Below are 21785 nucleotides of genomic sequence, written 5' to 3'. Positions count from 1 at the left end.
GCGCTGGGTAGCCGAACACGCAGGGAGCAGCGTGCAGAATTGAACGAATAAAGCCGTTCAATTCCATTCAAATGCAGGACCAAAGTGATGCTCTGCACGTGCCTGCGAAACAAAATCGTTTCTTCATGGGGGTGGCAAATTAATGCTAATGACACTACTCACTGCGAGAATAGAAGCCCTTGACGTGTTTTAGACCAGGTGTTTCTTTTTAACAGAATTAAATTAAATTACTAGAAACGTTTCCATGTAACTTGGGGCTGTGTTGAAACGTTGGGTAAATATACGAGAGTTAGACGATGGAAGCCTGAAATCGTAAGATGGATAACCCATGTTTCACACTTTCATATTTTTCCCCACGTGTACGTTCCAAGAATACCATTAACAAATTTCTGCCGATGAGTTGTGCCTGGCAGTGATAGGCAAAGCCACAAACCACCATCGCCCTCGTCAATCGATGTACGCGGCTTGAGGATGTTACGAATGGCTGAGAGTTTGAAAAAAAAACTTGAGACGCGCGCGGGAAACTCTGCAACGACCGCGCATTTCGCGGCGCCTGATAAGACAACGTAATTTGGGAAGTTAGTGCGCCTGCCTATGGTGGCGGCGGCGGCAACGGGCGGAGAGACGGCCTATCTGAAGTCCATGGTGGCGGCAGCAGCGGGCGGAGACACGGGCTATCTGAAGTCCATGGTGGCGGAGAGATGCCTATCTGAAGTCAGTGGTGGCGGCAGCAGCAGGCGGAGACATTCCTATCTGAAGTCCGTGGTGGCGGCAGCAGCGGGCGGAGACATGCCTATCTGAAGTCCATGGTGGCGGCGGCAGCGGGCGGAGACATGGCCTATCTGAAGTCGCCTACCCGCGTGGGAGCGGCAGCCGTTCGCTGTCAGCAGCGCAGCCGGCTACGCTGGCTCAGTCTGACGGCTCGCCGCCAGCAGCGCGGCCGGCTACGCTGGCTCGGTCTGACGGTTCGCCGCCAGCAGCGCGGCCGGCTACGCTGGCTCGGTCTAATGGTTCGCCACCAGCAGCGCGGCCGGCCGGTCCGGGCGGCGGCTGCGGCCCATTGGGCTGTCTCTCGGGCAACCCGAAGGCTCACCTTGTCTCGTGGGCTGCGGGCGCCGGCTGCGTCTGCAAATGAGAGCGGCGCTGAGCGATCGTCCGCCACAGGGGGGGGGGGGGGGGAGGGGAGCGGCGGCGGGGCGGGGGGGGGGGGGACAGAGGTGAGCAGGTCTCACTCCACTCGGTTGGCACAGAGAGTGGAGACCACCAGTAGTGCGTAGACCTCGGCCGGCCGGGGTGGCACACAGAACGGGGGACGAGCATGGGTGGGCGCGTCTCACCTGTCACGGCCCGTACAGAGTGCGGTGGCCAGTAAGGATGGACAGATTCTAACCGCCACCGCCACCTATGAAAATCAAAGCATTCCAAAAAACAACCAGCACGTGCTATATATGGACTGGACATTTGGCAGTGGCTTAGTCCATAGTTAAGCAAAGTATAACGGATTCAGACGATTGCAATGGTATTATGGAAAAAAGTCAGCCCATGCACATCTTCACTGGACAAGATAAGCTGTTTTCCCTGGGCGTCAGAACCTGCAACAGTGCCCTGGCGCGGTGGAGAAAGCCAAAGAGGACGCTATACGCTTCCGCATAAGTCTATTGTCTTTGGCTTGCCCCGCCAACCTAACCCCAACGGCGAATGTTTGCGCGGCGACCCCCGAAAGGTGATCTCGGCTCGGTCAGGTCCAAATAGGGGAGCTCGGTAAATAGAGCCCGGGAGTGGGCCAGCTGGAAGCCGTTCGATGCGTCGGGCCGCGCCGGTGAGCTGTGGTCGATGCCACGTCTGGCCATCGCGGTGAGGCGGCCAGCCGGCGGCTGCATGGCCAGATGGGACGGTCCCGGGGGCCCGGTGCCCGGCGATCAGAACGGCGGCGGTGGCGGCCGAAGCCGGACGGCTGTTACATGTGACAGAGAGCGAGGCTCACAGCTGGTAATGCCTCATCACGCTTGTCATGTGCATCAGGTGCGACATGTGAAATGACACGCTGGGCTTCGTACACCAGACTCCGCCAGGTGTGTGTGGCGACTCTCATATTGTAGCCAGAGCAACAGCTAACAGGTATCATATGGCTTAAGGGCATCAGTTAGCCCTTATGTTACAATCAGATGTCGAATGAGCAGCTGTTTGACGGTGAAGACTGGATGGTGTTGCCCTGGGTCGGCAGTTGGTGTGAAGACTGGATGGTGTTGCCCTGGGTCGGCAGTTGGTGTGAAAACGGATGGTGTTGTCCCGGGTCGGCAGTTGGTGTAAAGACGTATGGTGTTGTCCCGGGTCGGCAGTTGGTGTGAAGACTGGATGGTGTTGCCCTGGGTCGGCAGTTGGTGTGAAGACGTATGGTGTTGTCCCGGGCGGCAGTTGGTGTGAAGACGTATGGTGTTGTCCCGGGTCGGCAGTTGGTGTGAAGACGTATGGTGTTGTCCCGGGTCGGCAGTTGGTGTGAAGACGTATGGTGTTGCCCCGGGTCGGCAGTTGGTGTGAGGACGGATGGTGTTGCCCTGGGTCGGCAGTTGGTGTAAAGACGTATGGTGTTGCCCCGGGTCGGCAGTTGGTGTGAAGACGGATGGTGTTGCCCCGGGTCGGCAGTTGGTATGAAGATGGATGGTGTTGCCCTGGGTCGGCGGTTGGGGTGAAGATGGATGGTGCTGCCCTGGGTCGGCGGTTGGTGTGAAGATGGATGGTGCTGCCCTGGGTCGGCAGGTGGCGTTCAGATGTATGGTGTTGCCCTGGGTCGGCAGTTGGCGTGAAGACTGGATGGTGTTGCCCTGGGTCGGCAAGTTGGTATGAAGATGGATGGTGTTGCCCTGGGTCGGCAGTCGGTGTGAAGATGGATGGTGTTGCCCTGGGTCGGCAGTTGGTGTGAAGATGGATGGTGGCCGGACGGAGTATGGCCTGTATGATGGAGGAGCATGCTCTGTCGGGCTTGAGCCTGAGCCAGCGCAGGAGCCCCGACCGCCATCGAAACACAACAGGGACGGCTCATCAGTGGTGGCAAAGAACGCAAGCAGCCAGGCTCAGCACGCGCGCGAGTCTGACATTCTCGGTTTACAAGTGCTTGGTGCCGCACTGGATTGCTTCAAGCTACAACTGCGGACTAAGTCCATTTTGCGACAGAACATTTCATCTCTTTTCTTGTTAATCGGTCGGCTGACGGCACATCAGCAACCATCGAATCATTCACTAGGGAACAACATGACGTCAGTATTTGCAAAAACCTGGTCCCAGACCGGCGTGAACGGTCAGTATTTGCGTGACCGAGGTCCCAGACTCTCATGGCCGGTCATTATCTGTGTAACCCTAGTCCCGGATCCGCGTGACCGGTCAGTATTTGCGTGGCCGGGGTCCCAGACTCTCATGACCAGTCATTATTTGTGTGACCCTGGTCCCAGATCCGCGTGACCGGTCAGCATTTGCGAGGCCCTGGTCCCGAGCCCGCGTAACCGGTCGCGCTGTCTCCGGCCGTTCGAGGCACTTGACCTTTATCCACGGGGCGGCAGGCTGCGACCTGAAACCCGACTTGTCGGCCGCCCGAACCGGAACGATGGAGCCGGGAGATGCAAGGCGCACCATTTACGATCTGTGACACCCAGGGTCCGCGTCTGTGCAGAGGGGCGACGACTGTCACCGCAACACCACCCCACGCGCTGCACGGCACCGCCAGGGGAGCCGCGCTGAAGGGCCGCAGCGCGACCGACGACTGTCACCGCAACACCACCCCACGCGCTGCACGGCACCGCCAGGGGAGCCGCGCTGAAGGGCCGCAGCGCGACCGACGACTGTCACCGTGACACCACCCCACGTGCTGCACGGCACCGCCAGGGGAGCCGCGCTGAAGGGCCGCAGCGCGACCGACGACTGTCACCGCAACACCACCCCACGCGCTGCACGGCACCGCCAGGGGAGCCGCGCTGAGGGGCCGCGGCGCGACCGACGACTGTCACCGCAACGCCGCCCCATGTGCTGCACGGCACGGCCAGGGGAGCCGCGCTGAAGGGCCGCAGCGCGACCGACGACTGTCACCGCAACACCACCCCACGCGCTGCACGGCACCGCCAGGGGAGCCGCGCTGAAGGGCCGCAGCGCGACCGACGACACATCTTTATGGAGCTCCTGTCACCAAATGGCGGACACCCAGCCTAACGGCCCCGCCGGGATTCCGTTCCGTTCCTGGCGGCTCAGCGTCTCGGCCTGGCGTCATTCAAATGGGACGGGATGGCTGCAGGTGCGGGGGGGGGGGGGGGGGTGACGAGAGCCAGTTCGGCCATAGCCACTGACGGCGCAGCACGGAATGGGGAAGACTGAACAATGACTGAACGTCTCGATACAATAAATGGCTTTGCGACATGATGAAGGCCGTGTTTTGTCAGGCCCAGGTAATAACACGCCGTCAAGCCGCGGTACCTCGCACACCGCGGGGCCAACGAAGCAGGACGCCAGCTCAAATCAGCCCCGGCAGGCTCGCCATCGTCAGAGGCGCACCGCCGCAAAACTTACAACAGTCGCCGAGTTGCGAACTGAAGTGGGCGACCGAGCCCCAGAGCTCAGCTGTGAAACGTCCACTGTGATCATTCTCCACCGACAGCGGCGGTCGTTCAGGCGGCTGGGGCTCAGAAGCGCACCCAATGAGCTATTCAGTTCGTTTGAAAGGCTCAAATTGTGCACCAGATGAAGTTCTGAAACTTTGATCAACTTGAATCCGCTTCAGAGATGAAGGGCGGAGCGTAGAACGTCCAGGAACGTCTCTCCAAAAATGGTATAATAGAGCTGATTTCTTTACTGTCCATTCCTCACAGGCATTACCATGCCTCCACGCTTTTGCATTAGAATATAAATTCACAATGAGTATATTTTTTCTTGGCCTGTCATGTTTGCAAATATTTAGCATGACAGACAACTGACCCACTTAATTTCTTTTTAAAGAAAGGTTTGACTGCTTCGACTTGAGGGATTGAAAAAGCCATAAGGATCAAATCTGGTGTGCTTCATATCTCGGAGAGCAGAAATATTTTCAAGAATATTCAAATGCAAAGATATTGATAGCCCACGAATAAACACAATCGAGAAAAGGGCTTTGGAAGGACTTTCAAGGAAGGACTTTGCTAGCACCCCTTCACCTCAGGTCATCAGGTAGTTATGGCCGCGTCAACACGGTAGTTCTTGGTGAATCGAGGGATTTCGACAAAAAATACTACACACGGACTAAAACTGTACTCCATCCCAATGTATCACCGATGAGGCACACTGAAAGATCCATTAACTTCTTGTAACCAATGTCAGCCCAGGTCACATAATAAGTAAACGAGGCGTGCCTGAAAATATTAAGCATGCGGTAGCTTGGAGACAAACCGAGCAGTTACGAATGTTCAAAAGCAGGTTCATTAGCAAAGGCTAGAGCGGAGTGAAGGTAAGCTGGCGAGGACTAGGTAACAGGACCTCAGGTCACAGACTTCGACTTGCCGGACCGCTACGCTATGCTTCGCTATCCACATATTTTATCTAGAATCATCTGTAATCTATTGGAATTAGGGTAGCGTAAGGCGTAGGCGCCGATTTCTCAGCTTGACTGAGGGGAGGGGTATATGTTGAGACGGCCGAGAACAGCTGTAAAGTCAAAAATCTCTATGGGTTTCGCCCACTTGTGTTCTGACCGGCGACAAACGTCACATCGGATATGTATGTTTACCACCTCAAAAAGGAGGCCTCTTCATGCTAGTATTATAAAACCAGACGTACTTCGGCACCTTATTTAAAAATTATTAAAACTAGCATGAGCAGGAGCAAAATGAATGAAATGCCGCCAGGCCTGTGAAAATAGCCGATGAATTTTACTTCGGAGCCCTCTTTGAATTTCGTCATCATGTATTTAACTATTCTTCAGCTCAGGTTTGCGCTGGGCATTTCTAAATTTGGGCCCACAAGATGAAATTCACAAACGTTACCTAAAGACGGCTAGGTACAGGAAGACGGAACAAAAGCTTCGTTAGCAACTTATGCGGGCTGCTTTGGTGCGTGTAACCACGAACAATGCATTAGTTTCATTCACGTTTTTCGTGGCTTTCGTTTATAACAGACCTGGTGGCAAATTAAGTCTCTGTCGAATAACACTAGCATGAAAAGAGCTTCACAATATCAGCTTCCATGTTTGGATGCTACTTCATTCAGCAAACGCACGCGCCGCTATACGGAAACATAATCTGACGCGGAAATCATCGATGCGTGAGACAAAAGTCAATCGCAATAGGACAGACGCTAAATGTTATTCCCATGATAAGGAAACAAACGCAAGTAAACCAGTTTGTGAGCTTCCGCGTGGCCTAAGTATAGCATAATCCCACGATTCTTTTGAGGTATTGCTCGTTACAGCACGAATCCAGTAAAGTATGAAATTGTTCCAGATCTGCTCACTTTTTAAATCGGCTGGGTGAGGGGGCTGAGCCGACCAGATCGATCCAGGGGTCCATAGTTTCGCAAACTGAGCTGGGGAGGGGGGAGGCTGAACCGTGCAAAATCATGAAACCTACCCCAAAATTATCCAATAGTGGTTTTCACCCCGGCCATTTTCCCTCAATGCTGTGGGCTTCACCCCCAACTGAATAGGAAGCTAACCGTGAGTTGGCCTGAACGATCCCCATAACCCGATTTCTTCCTGGAATTCGTTCACTTTTTAAAATCGGCTGGGGGGATGATTGGTGCCCCCGATGTTAAAACACACTTTCTTAATAAACAACGCGACCAGCTCTTTCATACGTGTCGGAAGTTGATGTAAGCAAGGAAAGCCATGCACCTTGGTGCTTCGGGGTGATGGTTGGGGGCTCTCGTGTTGAAAATAATCGACCTTCAGTATACCAGGAGCCAGGAGGTGGTGGTTAAATGGACACAACACAACACAATGGACAAAACGTGTGAATTTTATTCCTCGACCCTCGTTTTCTGGCACAACCAGGTGGAATATACACCACCGAATCGTATTTAAAATTGTCCCGCTCCGTAATGTGCTTTAGCCGGTTTCAATACTTCACCTGGTTAGAGCACCTCTCTTCCGATTCAAAGGCCTGAGGCGTGGTGGTGCGAGTCGCTTCAGCCGTTCGCTATTTGTCATCGACTGCGATAGCCCGCGGCCGGTGACGGTGGCGGCGCCAACGGTCAGGTGACGTCAGAGGGCGGGGCGCACCGTGCCGAGCATTGCGGCACGGTAAGCTTTCATCGCGAAGTTCTGCCGTTGACCAAGGATTTCACGATCGGATCAGGGGTCATCACACCTCTGCTCAGCATGGGTGTCCATCTCGGAAATACAACCAACCAAAGGGTTCGTCGCACAAAATATGTACGAAGACTTATGGTCGCCCCAATCCTGCTGCATTACAATGCCGCACACCCACGTCTACTAAAAAGCGACCCTTACATCATTAATGGGGAGAGCAGTGAGTACATATTTTTTTATTCTCAGTCGTGCGAACGTAAACGTGCTTAAGTATCCTTTCTTTTCCGCGCAAACGCATACACGGAGCATTGGGTAAGGTCTCCCGATTGTGCCGCAAACTCTCGGAGCATTGTGTGATGTCTCCCGATTATGCCGCAGGTTCCCGGTTCAGGAATGCATCACGTTGGCATAGAAGTCATATCAGGGTGAATAAAAGACTGTCTCTGTAAAAACATTGTTGATACCAGGTGGCCCAGGTAGTTGCTAACTTACATTTTACTCGGCAGGCAAGTCCATTTCTTGCACAATTAAGACCGGGGTGGAAATCGAATGACCACTGAATGGCAAAACGCGATAAAAAACAACAATGGTGCATGGTCAAGAGTTATCATTAGTTTCACGTTCATAAAACATGACTGGACGGAAAAAGCCTCTTTGAGGACGAGAACAAATGTCTGTGTATATCAATTTCTGTCAAGACCACCTCAGAGCGTTACATCGTTACCGCCCTGGGACCCTGATGGGGCCCGGGGCGACTTCACGGGATCGAATGGGACGGGGAGTGGCCCCAGCTGCACGGTGGGACACCGCACACCGCACGAGCCTCAGTGGTTTGGCTGGAGAAGCGTTTCTACGGAATGCACATCAATTTAAGCTGTCATGCTGTGCTTCTCATTCGTTTGACTTGTCGCTCCCGGGCCTCATGCTCTGGGGCAACCTCAAGAATCGCGTCTATGAAGACAGGTCAGCGGACCTCCAAAAGTTCAATGCCACCTTCATCGCTGTGGGCATCACCGTGGATAATCACCCGGACGATCGGCTGCCTTGAGCAAGTTCAGCTTTGCGTACATCCTGGACAACCAGGGGCCATCTGGAACACCTATGCGCTCAAGGGCTCAGAGAAGCATTGAGGGGGGAGGGGGGAGGGGGGGGGGAGGGGCTCAGACCCCGAAAGAATATTAAGCGACGCAACTGTCTGTTAAGACAGGCCTAAAAGTACGCAAAAACATAAGGTATTTGAAACGCTGAAATTAACAAATGAAACTGCTCCCCATGGCGGATTGATTTCATTCATGCGTTTGCTACTGTTGGTTTAATTATTCCTGACCGTCCATCTACACACACACTTGCTCGCATCACATCCCTGCACCCACTGGGCCACAGCCGTTGGTGCTCGCACCACACCACTGCACCCACTGGGCCACAGTCGTTGGTCTACGCGCCGGCGCGTTCGTCCGTTTTAAACGGGCGTTGGTGCGTTAAATCGTGCGTGACGCTAATCATGTTTTGTTCAGGAACGCCACACTTTATAAAACAGCCCCATATAAAACAGCCTGGTATACACCATGCCTTTACATATAAAACGGTAAAACAGCCTCATACACAACATGCCTTTTCCACACAGAACAAAAGACAAACACAAAAAGCCTTTGCGGTCCCTGGCTCTCCCGGCCGCCCGTGGTCATGTCCTAGTCCTAGCAATCGCGGTCCAGTTGAGCTCCGGTCGTTTCAGGGGCATCCACCTCGAGAAGACAATGTAAAGACCATAGTGCGGCCGGCAGCAGCTGCAGTCAGGACCATCTGGACATGGCGATCGCTCCTGGCAGTGTCTCAGCTCTCCGGCAATTTCGAGCCACCTGGATGACTGCGAACCGCCAGCTCTCTCAGGACATTACGGCCACACCATAAATATTGAGCAGAGACGTTCGGTGAACTGGGCCGTCTGACGGGGTCACGATCTATAACAGCCGTCTCCGACCATTTTCTGTGACCATAAACCTCGCCGTCTCGACCACCTTTTGACGTGACGCGGGCCCTTATCGTCGTGGGTCAATCAATCATTGAGGGGCTGGGTAGGTGGAGTTATCGGCCATTCTGTGCCTCTCTCAATCCTGAGACATACTGGATGCTGCCAGTCCTGAGTCTGTGATCGATCGGAGAAAGAACAGCGTTTACTCGCGTTTGGAGGCAACCGAACAGTTGAATTTGGGGGCTGGTTACGCGAATCCTTGTCTGGAATCGGGTACATCGTTGAGATCTTACAGCTCAAAATTCCTTGTAACGTCTCCGCTTGTGAGCTCTTTTGACCCTTGATCTTTGGAGGTTAGACAGCAAAATGTGCCCTGCATGTTAACATTTCGGTGGTACATTCTCCTGACATATAAACGTGTAACGTGTATAAACGTTCAGGCCGATCAAAAAGTACCTCTGCACGACGTTGAGACCTGAACACGAATGCATCGCTGTTATCATGGGCCTCATCCGACATTATGGATCTGCAAGTGAATCAACGAATATGAAGATCAAAGTCAAGTAACAGCGAAATTGTTGGCACCTGCCCTCCTCACATTACCTTGTTTTCACATTTCACTCCATATAGGTACCACGGTACGACGAGAAATGAACAATTTTGCTCATTTATAAATTTAATGTAAACATTACACATGATTTCCACTTTTTTACAAATAAATATACACTTCACAAATAGGCATTACATATGGATGTTCAGGCACGTTGACTTTGACGAATATGGCACGGGTACTGAACCTGGGAAATATGTTTAAATTTGTCTTCCGGCTTGTAGCGCGACTCGCGGTGGTCGTGTTTCAGCTTTGCTCCGTTTCTGTCTTGGTTTTTTTGTCGTGAGGCAATGTGGTGGTGGTATTTTTGCTGAGATTCTATTGCACATTGCCCAGGTAGCGTTCACTGTATTCCGTCTCGCCTGTCTTCATTTTAACGCAGTTATTAGTATATAGGCCTTCGGCGTCCCCGTGCTCGCGCCATAATTCAGGCTCCGCCCCTTCCCGTCGCCGGGAGTGCTGCCACCTGCCAGCCGCTGTAAGAACGACGGGGCGGGTAGCTGATCCGCACTTGTGCTCACGACAGCTTAATGTATGTCGAAATTTTGTCACTTAGTTTTAAGTCGTTGTAATAACTAGTAATAAGTTAATTTAAGTCAAGTTAATGTTGAGGCTCAAAGATGTCATCAACATCCCCCGGTGATCGGCCCGGCGAGGGGCCTGTATATCCCCCTCCACTTCCTCTCCGGAGGGGCCGAGCCTCGTGCTCATCAAAAACGTCAACGGGAAAAGTGTCCGCACGACGGACCCTTTCGCCATCCGTCGGGAACTTGAACTCCACGCCGACGAGGTGGATGAAGCCAAACCGCTCCGCTCGGGAGCCCCCCTAGTTAGGATTTTTCGGGGCGTCAGGCAGAGGCCCTGCTCAAATTGAGCAGTTTTCCGGGGCGGGCGGTCGCAGCCACCATCGCAGACCGCCTGAACACCATCCAGGCGGTCGTTTGCAGCCCGGAGCTCACCAAGCTGCCGGATGACGAGATACCGGAGGAGCTGACCGAGCAGGGGGTGTGCGAGGTTATGCGCCTGCCCTCCCGCCGTCACGGCCTCGGCCCCAGCCCACTGGTCCGCCTGCGATTTTGGGGACTAAAGCCCCCACGTGCCATCCACTGCGGATGCCTCATGGCCCCGGTAAAGGCCTGGGTCCCTCCTCCCCAGCAGTGCCGCACGTGCCAAGCAGTGCCGCACGCGTCTGGTGCGGAGTACGATCGAGTCCGAGCCAGCCGACCCAGTTACGGCGAACCCGGTGGCTGCGAGCCTCCATGAGCAGGGACCCGCCCCACCAAACTCGGAGAGCCTCTCTCCCACCCCAGCACGTCGATGTTGGTCCACCCCATCCGTACCGGCGTCCCAAGAACCGGCGCCCCGTCCGATGCCCCAGCCGCCGTGCCCCCGACGCCAACCTCCCGGGCCAGTTCCTCACTTGAACGCCGAGCCTGACCCGTTACGCGCTCCCGCCGTCGCGCCCCTCGATCGCTCTCTCACTGCCGCTCCGCTGGATGGTCTCCCTCCCTGCCTTAAATGAATCCCCATAATTCTTGCCCCAATGGAATACGAGATCTTTGGCATCCCATTGCCAGAATTCAAGGAATGTATGATAAAAAACAAACCATTGATAGCCGCCGTTCAAGGGACCCTATTTAACGACTCGGATTACTTTAATTACAGCTTTAAGATCAACGGTTACTGCCTCTACACACATAACGTAAACGAAACCCCGCGCCGAGGCGGTTCGGCTTCGTTTGTCTCAAATAACCTTTTGCATCGTCAAGTGCATTTTAATACTCATTTCAATTCAGTTGCAATAAACGTAGAATTAGCACAGTTAGATCTTACTCTTCTTTCTATATACCTTGGCCCCACTAACCCTGTCCTCTCAGCTGATTTCTTCGCCTTACTCGCACAAATTCCCTCGCCCTGTCTTCTTGGGGATCTGAACGCCCGTCATCGCGCATGGAGTTGTAGCACAACACAAGCAAGGGGGAGAGTTTTACACACACTCATGGACACTCACGACCTCATATGTATCAACGGACTGACACCTACGCATGCACATCACCACGGAGGCACAGTGGCATACTCTGTTACAGATCTGGCCTTGACAACACCACGCATAACACCACTCTTTACGCATAATGTTCAACCGGACCTGCTTTTTAGTGACCACTACCCAATCCACATAAATTTAGAGTTCCCATCAGGGCAAAAAAACTAATTTTCTTCCCCGATGGGGTGTTCTCAGCGCGGGCTGGGCATTTTTCCAAAATTATATAGATGATGCACACCCTCCAGGCACGACTCCCGACCTCCTTACATTTCTAAACAATATTTTAGCCTCAGCGCGCCAGTACGTTCCACACACAGGGTGTTCCTTGAGTCAAATCACCTTCTTTCACCTTTTCAGAACGGCTTTCGTCCCGGCCGCCCTACGGCGGACAGCCTGGTCCACATTATGGATTCAATTCAGTTCGGAATTCAGACTAAATCAAGTACGGTAGCACTATTCGTGGATTTAAAAGCTGCTTTCAACAGGGTAAATACAGGTGTCCTCCTCATTAAACTCCATGAAATTGGAGTTCCCGGCCGGCTCGCCGCTTTCATTAAAAACTTCCTTACTGATAGGACGTTCTCTGAACATTGCGGAAATATTCATTCTTCTCCGACGGCGCAGGATCACGGTCTTCCTCAGGGCAGTGTCTTGTCTCCAACCCTGTTCCTTGTGATGATCAATGATGTTTTCAATAACGTTAATAATATTTATCCACATTTTCATTATTCTTATATATACGCGGACGACCTGGCTGTTTGGCATACGCATGCTAATGTCAGTCACGCACTGCATTCTATACAATTAGCTGTAAATGACATTCATGCGTGGTGTGTACGGTGGGGACTGCAGATTTCACCCGCAGAGTCGGCTGCAATTATCTTCTCTAGGCAAAATAATGCTCAACCTCCCGCCCCCTGAATCTTGGTGGTGAAATAATTCCTCTAGTTCACAGTTTTAAATACCTTGGAATAACATTAGATCATCGTCCTACTTGCAATGTTCATTTTGCTGACCTTAACCAACGCTGCGCCGACGATTGAACATATTGAAATGCATAGCAGGGCGGGAGTGGGGCGCTGACAGACCCCCGTTCCTCCGCCTCTATACCTCCCTGATGCGCCTGATCTTGGAATACAGCGGCTTTGCTTTTGATGACATTTATTCCAAAAAAGTCGAAACCCTGGAGACCATCCAGAACGCAGCCCTCCGCATAGTGACTGGTGCACTTCGCACCTCCCCGGTCCCAAATCTGCTCGCGGACACAAATATCCCCTCCCTACCACACCGACGAAAATTGCACCTTCTCAGATTTTACGCACGCGCCACAGCACACGTTGGTAACCCAACATACAACACCCTCGCACACTTCCGCCCCAACCGCACACTTACCAACGCGGAACTCCAGCATCCAACCATCAGTACTCGCGTTATTCGAACGCAGCGAGCGCTCAATCTCCCGGACATTCCCTGCAACCCAACTCCCAGTCCCCGACGCTATTGTGGCGACCATATACCTAATGTAATCTAGTTCTGTTTAAACACAAAAAACGAGACGTATCAGAAACCAAAGTCCAAGCACTGTTTGCTGAGCTCAAAGGAAAACATGACCAGCACGTCTTTATTTATACTGACGGCTCCCGATGCCATGGTCGCACAGGAGCTGCCTTCGTACATCATAATTACCACAAATCAAACCGCCTGTCAAATTACAATACTGTGTATACGGCTGAACTAACAGCAATCCTGGCAGCCCTGCTCTACATCAAGCAGGGTAATCTACAAAGCGCAGTCATATGCAACGACTTTCATTCGTCGTTACAAGCTCTCATCACTTCATAATTCATCTCATCCAACCTTAAACGACATACGACGAACGCTCTGCTCCCTTCCTCAACAAACTCACGTTAATTTCTCTGGATACCTAGACACGTAAATATTCATAGAAACAGCAATGCTGACGAAGAAGCAAAACGAAGTCTCATGCTTCCGGAACGTAATCACCTTCATTGTCCGGTTTCTGATATTCTAGCAGTCATCAATTTACACTTCCGTCTCTTTCACCAATCCGAGTGGGATCAACGCGCTCATCACCACCAGTACCCAGTCAAACCCACTGACAATGTATCAAGATAATCGCCTCAGGGAAGTGCTGCTTGCCAGACTGCGTATCGGTCACACCAAAATCACCTGCTACCACCGTTTCGAACACACTCCTCTGCTGCCATCGCTGCGAGATCCCACTCACAATAAATCGCTTACTCCTCATGTGTCCGGTATATCAACGATCAAAGCAGCCGCTCATCAATTACACCAACGCTTATCGGCTTCCATTCAACCTCCATTCTCTCCTCGGTGATTCTTATCCTGATTTGATCATTTTGCTCTTTGAGTTTTTACACAGCACAGGATTAGATACCATCATTTAAACAAAGGGTTTATTCCTGCATAATTTGGCAGAGATTGCAGGGTTTTCGCTATTTGCTATAGGAGTCGCTATAGGAGTCCTGGTTCTTCTTAGTTAGGACTTTCCAGGACTCAGTAACATCACACAGCACAAGGTCGTGCCGGGCAGCGGAGCCCGGGACTGATCTCCCCGTTGCTGCGTTGAAGCGACCCGGCATCCATCCATCGCACAGGTCGCCGACAAGTCAGCTGAGCTAAGGCCACCGCTGACAAGGACACCCCACACAAGACTCGCGGCACCCTAGGAGTAAGGCAGAAGGACCGGTAAGGAGGCTCACTTGTCGTTCAAACGTACTGAATGCGTTGTGTCGTCATGAAATAAATATATCTACTGCTGCGGTCTGCTTTACTTGCTATGATCTTGCTGGGCAAAAATGAGCCGGGTTAATGTAGCGTCAATTCAAAATATCCTTCCCTTTGCACCGAACAGCATAAGCCGGCTTAACGTAATCGTTGCCTGGCCGTATGCCGGAAGTAAATTCCCCCCCCCCCCATCGGAGGTGACTTTAAGTCTGTCGAGGGGAAAATGAGGCCTTGCATTGGTCCAGCAAAAACGAAGTGTTTAAGTAGGGCTTATTTGTGGAAGCGGATCGTTGTATTCATTTGTCTTTAGAAGGCTTTAAATACAAAATGTACAATATCTATTCATATAGCATTGAAGTGAAGATGTAGAACAGGATTCCTACCCAGATCATTGGCGACATTTCAATTCGTGATCATGTTACTAGTATCTACCAACCTTTGCGTACTTTCAACCAAAAACCATTCTACGGGCTACCAAAATTTAGGCCTCTTGTGACGTCACGCCTGCGTAGTCCCCTCTGGTACCTTTGGATACAGTCAGCAACTAGCGCACCGGATCCTGGCTGCGACAGATATTTACTGACCACATCTTGGTGCGATCTTTTCGTCTGCCGTACTACAGTGTCTGAAACTTGGGTCTTAGTGTTTTTAGCTCCAATACATTTTGCTCTCCACAAATACACACTGGACATAATGTAAAAAATTGTTCTCTGTGAGGGACGTCGGATGAAGGCAACCTGTTTCTGCAACTTCAACAGCATCGTGCACCACACTCACGACTGAACGAGGGACACTGCTTGCGAGTTACGGCCGAATCTCTCTACCATATCACACACAATCTTCCCTTGCAATGCGTTCAGTGTCCAGGTATGTTGCTGCTCACCAGCACATGTTTAATCCACCTACCGTCCAACGACACCGATGCGCTCACATACCGGACCCGAGCCCGCACCCAAAACAACAAATGTCTTTTGACGGATCAGGGAGGAGCGCGGAGAATATCTCTTACGCCGTAGTATTGAACGTTTCTGGATTACACGTAGAAAGCATTGCCACGCAAGAAAATGTGATACGAAAGTACATGATGTCATAATGACATGTACCTCAAAATATAGTGTCAATACTCCTAGATTGAAGAATAAATGATTTCTATTCTTTTTATATAAAATTTCATCAAAGTACCATTTAAAACTATCAAAAAATGTTATTATATAGAACGAATGATATAAACGTCAAATACCATCCCAAACACTCTCTTGGGCACGCGGAAAACCACGACTCTGCGAGTCTCCGACCCTTGGGGAGGATTTAGCATTGGAGAGAAGGCATATTTTCTACGAATAAATCCGAGCTGAATACGCGATGGAAATGCATAAAAGGGTCATTAAACAAAAGTATGGAATTTTTTCTATCGGTCTACAGAGCGTCGCCACAAAATCATGACCTGAGTATAAAGCTAAAGCAGGGTTTCTTATTCTCCGTTGAACATAACTATTACTGGTGTGTTTATTTGACTTTTTAGGTTTTTTGAGATTTCACCTTTATTTTAGCCAGGTTTTACCGGCCATTATTTTTAACAAAATAGGAAAGTTCCTAAAAAGCAATAGTAAAACCGATTAATAGCGTACAGCGGCTCTGTCGTTGAAGACTGATCTTGCTTGCGCGCCAGTTATGTATCCAACCGACCTTGTTTTGGAGGAGCCGCACGAGGGGCGGTGGTGGGGCGGCTGGGTGGTGTGGATAAAGCAATACATAAATTTAGCTCATTGTCATACACTGCGAAAAGTATTGTTTCAGACTCAACGCTGGTAAGTAGATGCAGTGATGCTAACTTTACGCGGCTGGATTGCTCTGTGAGGAGGAAATTATTCCTCCGCCCCTGCTGCATTGGCCTCCGAGCCCCGATCACGCAGCAGCCCGACGTCCCAGGTGGTGTAGTTTTGCACATAACTTTGTGGAGCGGGCGAGCAGAGAAATCTCGTATCCCTAAGGAATGGTGCAAACCATGTTCTACCTGATTTTGACCAAGTTTTTTTTCCTCAGTTGGGGAGTGCCATCCTATCCAAGTAAATAGGAAACTACACACTTGTTCTCAAATTAAGTACATCTAGCTCAATAAAAGCCTAGGCAGGTATCACATGACCCCAGAATCTTTCCTCTGGGTGAGAAAGATTGCACATTAGCTAGAATGTAACTGCACTAATTACTATGCCCCAGATGCTCCTATTTACATTGTGGCTTGCATGATATTTCAATCATAAACATAGCATTATGTGCTCCAGGGAATGGTGCAACTGGTGCACAAAATGTTGAGCATCTGCTTCTATCAGCCTGTATTGGGACTGACACCTTTACAGAAGAATTATCAATATCAGCAATTTTCTATCAGCTCAGCTTAAAAAATATGGTAGGTGCAAGCATAGACAGAAAGGAAGCACTTACTTAGGAAGCTAGAAAATTTTAAAATTGCAAGTATCCAGTTTCTAATGGTCTTTGGCAATCACTGAGACCAGCTAGAGCATGTTGTTTACCATCATCTGCTGCCAAAGAATGTCCTTTAGTGCCAGCTGTGAATGCAGTGCAAACTCCCTTGGGCCATTTTTTCTCACTACAAGCTGCAATTTTAATATTTTTGTTCTCTCCTCCAAGAACCAAAACCCAATTTCCAATACTGCTGTAATATCTATAGGGATCATGAACTTGTATTTGGCATCTACACAGCATTGTTGGGGATATGACGGCTGTAGTTTGAACAGGTAGGCATGGTCAGAATATTATACTGAACACTGCACCATAAAAGAGCAATTTCATTTTTGCTAGTTCACTTAAACTGGTTATAGTGAGCTGATTGATAACCATCAAGACACATATTTAACAGACAGACATTTACTCATGCTTTGGTTTGGGCAGTAACATTGTAGACTGCTGTGACAGGTGTCAACATGCAATGCTCACCGGATGTTGGTTATCATAGACATACTACCCTAAAGCCAATATTTGCAGAATGATTGTTGTTGGAGTATAACTGAGATGCTTGCTAGCAGGTTCTCATGTCTCATGGCTCTCTCATGGTTCTCAAGTTTTTCTAAGTTGGCACAGTGATAGGTTTTTATAGGCATGGCTATTATATCACCAACCACATCTCTGTCAGCTATGCTGAACAATGCATGTAAAATTGCAACCATTGCTAAAAATGAATATGACATTACCTGCCTATTACACACAGTCATGCTTATTATTTATATGCCCTCTGATTTCTTGCCTTATGTGGTTTACATTATTCCTGACATTTTTGTTGCAATGGTAATGCTGCATGCATCTTGTTTATTTAGTGCTCTGGATAGATCAAATCAGGGCTGCTTAGTACAGGCATGCATGCAGTACACTGCTAAGATTGAAGGTTTGTAAGTCTTGAGGCAATAAAATCACCCAGGGTCAAGTTCCTCAGGTTTTAGCTCTGTTTGCCTTTGGAGCTATATGCCACCAGTTGGTCTAAATAGGTTTTGGTTGTCCATCTTGGTGCAGAAAGCTGAGGTCATCAAGTCGTGCCCAATTGTTTGAGTGCATTATGCCCCCACTCTGACAAGGTGGTCAGGCATTACTAATTTATGGGTTGCAGGCAGGGGGGCAGGGTCCCCTGCCTCTTGGCCCTCATTCTGACCAAAAACAGCTTACAAACAAAGGCAAAAGTTGTCCTAATGCATTCTAATCAAGCTCTGTCTCTCAAAATCCTTATTCTGACATAACACCTTGATATGTGCTCATGTCCAGCATGTACCACAAAACTATGTTGTGGTCTGTTCAGATGTTTAAGCAGAAACAAGTCACAGACATATAGAGTGGAAAGATGCTGTGGAATGTGCCATCAGCTGGGAACTTCAACTTTTGTTGCAGATGTGTCATAAGATGTCACTCCAGCACACCTCAGGCAAAGCAAAAGGACTGGTCAAGGATGGAAGTATGCATTCATAAATATCACATTTTTGCTGTCATTACTCCACTTCCAGGCACACCCATGCAGACTGGAATATCTTTCCCAATTTCACGAAACATAGCTGAGGTGCCGAAGGATGTGAATTGGGAGATAGCTTTGTGGTGGTTTGTTAGGTGATTTTACTATGGTTTGTTAGATGATTTTACTGGGTTTGTTATATGGTTTCACTATGGTTTGTTAGAAGATGGTTTTACTAGGTTTGGTAGAAAATGGTTTCACTATGGTTTGTTAGATGGATTTGCTATTGTTTGTCATTAGATGGTTTTATCATGGATTGCCTGTTTTGTGTCTTTATGTGCTCCAGTTGTACATATGGGACATTGGGTCCTTAAAAACACTCCACAATCACCACTCCTGTTGCTTTGGTGCACATTACTGATTGCGCACATAGAGACCCACACTGATGGCGGCCGGATTGTCCGCTTCCTCCGCCTCAGGTAGCGATTGTCCCGCGTCACTGCCACCCTGCGTCCCCGATATTAAGACCCACACTGCTGGCGGCCGGATTGTCCGTTCCCTCCGCCTCAGGTAGCGATTGTCCCGCGTCACTGCCACCCTGCGTCCCCGATATAAAGACCCACTTGCGAACCATGCTCCTGGCCTGTTTGAATTACGATCTTTTCTCAACTTTCTCTTCAAATCGAGCGAATTTCAAATTTTATTGATCAAACAGGTTGTCTCCAAGCACGCTGTGAGTGTAACAGCACAACCTTTTGGGAATTAGGACAACGACATAGGTACAATGAGTGGCTGCGAGGAAACAAGCCCATTAAAACTGACTGGCCGACCGGACCGGACCCCAAGCACGCGGTGGCGCCCGGCAATGATGACGACGCTGGCTCTGCAACTTTTGGGTCGGTGTTTGTCTCACGACAACAGCTACACCAATATGTTCAAAGTTCACTAGGCACCCAGTCTGTGAAGATATTTGCAATAATGACGTCGCGGAACCGGCGATTTGGAGCTCTTTCGCGTATGGATATCGTGCCGGACCAGGCACGCTGATCACAGCGCTGCAGTTATCCGCAGCATGAAGTCGATAATCTGACAGGGACCTGCTGAATGTGTTTAGGATCGGTATTGGGTGTGCGACAGGGCCAATAACAGGGGTTTGGGGTTTCACGTGTTCAGATGAAGTGTTTGGGAGAGCTGCATCCTGGGATAACCAAGTAACGGACATGGGTTTCTTCGCCGTTTGCCGAATGCACCAGCACTATCGTCTATCGCGTTATCGTATCGTTGCTTCGCTGAGTGTTGACTAACCATGAATGAATGAATGAATGAATGACCTCCATGACATAGGTGGTTTCAGCACATTTATAAATGTGAACAACTTCGGTCTCCTTGCACTTTGGGACTCCTCCCTAGCAGCGCGCGCGGGCGAAGCGTCACCAGCGATCACTCTTCACCGCTGATGGCTGACGACGGTGCTAATGAAAGGCGAGATTGGGCCCACTCCCAGCCGACGTCACTCTCGGCTAAACGTTCAGCTCATTGTCCCAGGAGGACCGCGCTAATCAGCTCATTACGCCGTATCGACCCCGCTATCGGGGCCAATTACCACAGCTGTCAGTTGCACGTGTCCTGTAATTTCAGCCGCCGTCCGCCGGCCGGGTCACACACGAGTCTGCCGCGCTCCACGCCGGTCGGACGCGCCCCACGCTCGGGACTGCCCCGCGTTCACGTCCATCGCTCGGCACCATGTGGTGGCTGCTGCTGGCGGCGCTGGCCGCGCTTTTGCTGCTGCTGGCCGGCCGCCGGCTGCTGGCCGCCCTCTGGCCGCGCCGCTATGCGCTGGCCGGCCGCCATGTGCTGGTGACGGGCGGCTCGAGCGGCATCGGACGCAGCCTAGGCGCTGCTGGCGGCGCGGCACGGCGCGCACGTGACGCTGGTGGCGCGCGACGCGGCTCGGCTGGAGGCGGCGCGCGCCCGGCTGCTGGCGGCCACGCCGGGCGCGCGCGTCCTCTGCCTGCCTGTGGACGTAGCCGGCGATGCGGCGGCCGTGCGCAACGTTGTGGCGCGCGCCGAGCAGGAACTGGGGCCCATCCACCTGGCCGCCTGCTGCGCCGGCTTCGCCCTGGCGCAGCGCTTCGAAGAGATGCCGCTGGAGACGTACCGCCGGCTGATGGATGTCAACTACTTTGGCGTGGTGAATGTGCTGCACGCGGTGGTGCCGGCGATGAAGGCGCGGCGCGAGGGCCGGCTGGCGCTAGTGAGCTCGCTCGGCGGCGTGGTCGGCCTGTGGGGCTTCGCCGGCTACTGCGCCTCCAAGTACGCGCTGGTCGGGCTGGGCCAGACGCTGGCGCAGGAGCTGAAGCCGTACGGCGTGGGCGTGACGCTCTGCTACCCACCCGACACGGACACAGCCGGCTTCGAGGAGGAGAACCGCACCAAGCCGGAGGAGACGCGGCTCATCTGCGCCACGGCCGGGCTCTTCTCGCCGGACGAGGTGGCCGCTCAGCTGCTGCGCGACATGATGCGCGGAAACATTACCAGCACAGTGGGCTCGGAAGGCATGCTTATGACCACCGTCGGTCTGGGCATGGGTCCGGTCAGCTCGGCCGGCCAGTTAGCGCGCGAGGTGCTGCTCATGCCGTTGTTCCGCCTGGTCGTCGCCTTCTTCCACTACTCCTGGGACGGCATTGTGCGCGACTGCATGAACAAGCGCGACGAAAGCAAAAAGAGCGAGTGATGGCCGGGGCAGGGTCGACGCCGCTACGCAGGCCGGTTCTAGTCGCCAGTACGGCAGATGACCGCGTAACTTGTCACGTGCAACGGATGCCAGCCGCGAGCAAACTGGCGAACGCTTGTAGAAGCAGGACTTCTACGTCCACCACCGGGCCAAATGGCTTTTGTTGATTATGCACTTCCTTTGTTTGTATGCATCTATATGCCAGTATGAAGTGTGCAGCGATGCTTTTTGATATCTATGATTTGGTCGTTTGGGACATGATTATGTAACACTGCGCGTATGCGAGTGTGCGTCTTGTCATTCCGTCGCTCTTCGGGTTACACGACGTTATCTGCAATACTCTATAACACGAAATCAGGTAACTAACGGCGCACGTACTTGATCTGAGATGGTGAAATGGACTTGTTCCGAACGGTAACGGTCATAGCATAAATATATATTTTTTAAGT

The 21785-nt window shown here is 51.5% G+C and overlaps 2 protein-coding genes across 2 annotated transcripts in view; both read left to right on the top strand.

Moving 5' to 3' along the window:
* LOC119108400 (uncharacterized) overlaps positions 1-11261 on the top strand; it is a 21338-nt gene extending 10077 nt beyond the window's left edge. The window contains exons 11-12 of the mRNA XM_037231975.1: positions 10771-10842; positions 11250-11261. Coding sequence (XP_037087870.1) covers positions 10771-10842; positions 11250-11261 — 84 coding nt within the window. The remainder of the gene's footprint in view (positions 1-10770; positions 10843-11249) is intronic.
* Positions 11262-20742: 9481 nt separating this feature from the next.
* On the top strand, positions 20743-21336 carry LOC119108388 (3-ketodihydrosphingosine reductase-like). The gene is made up of 2 exons (XM_037231967.1): positions 20743-20829; positions 20917-21336. The coding sequence occupies exons 1-2, from the start codon at positions 20743-20745 to the stop codon at positions 21334-21336; spliced, it is 507 nt and encodes a 168-aa protein (XP_037087862.1).
* The last annotated feature ends 449 nt before the right edge of the window (positions 21337-21785 follow it).

This window comes from Pollicipes pollicipes, unplaced genomic scaffold (assembly GCF_011947565.3).
Source record: "Pollicipes pollicipes isolate AB1234 unplaced genomic scaffold, Ppol_2.1 Scaffold_2555;HRSCAF=2994_pilon_pilon_pilon, whole genome shotgun sequence".
Classification (NCBI taxonomy): domain Eukaryota; kingdom Metazoa; phylum Arthropoda; class Thecostraca; order Pollicipedomorpha; family Pollicipedidae; genus Pollicipes; species Pollicipes pollicipes.
The sequence above is the reverse complement of the archived record's forward strand: the minus strand, read 5'-3'. Positions and strand labels throughout refer to the sequence as shown.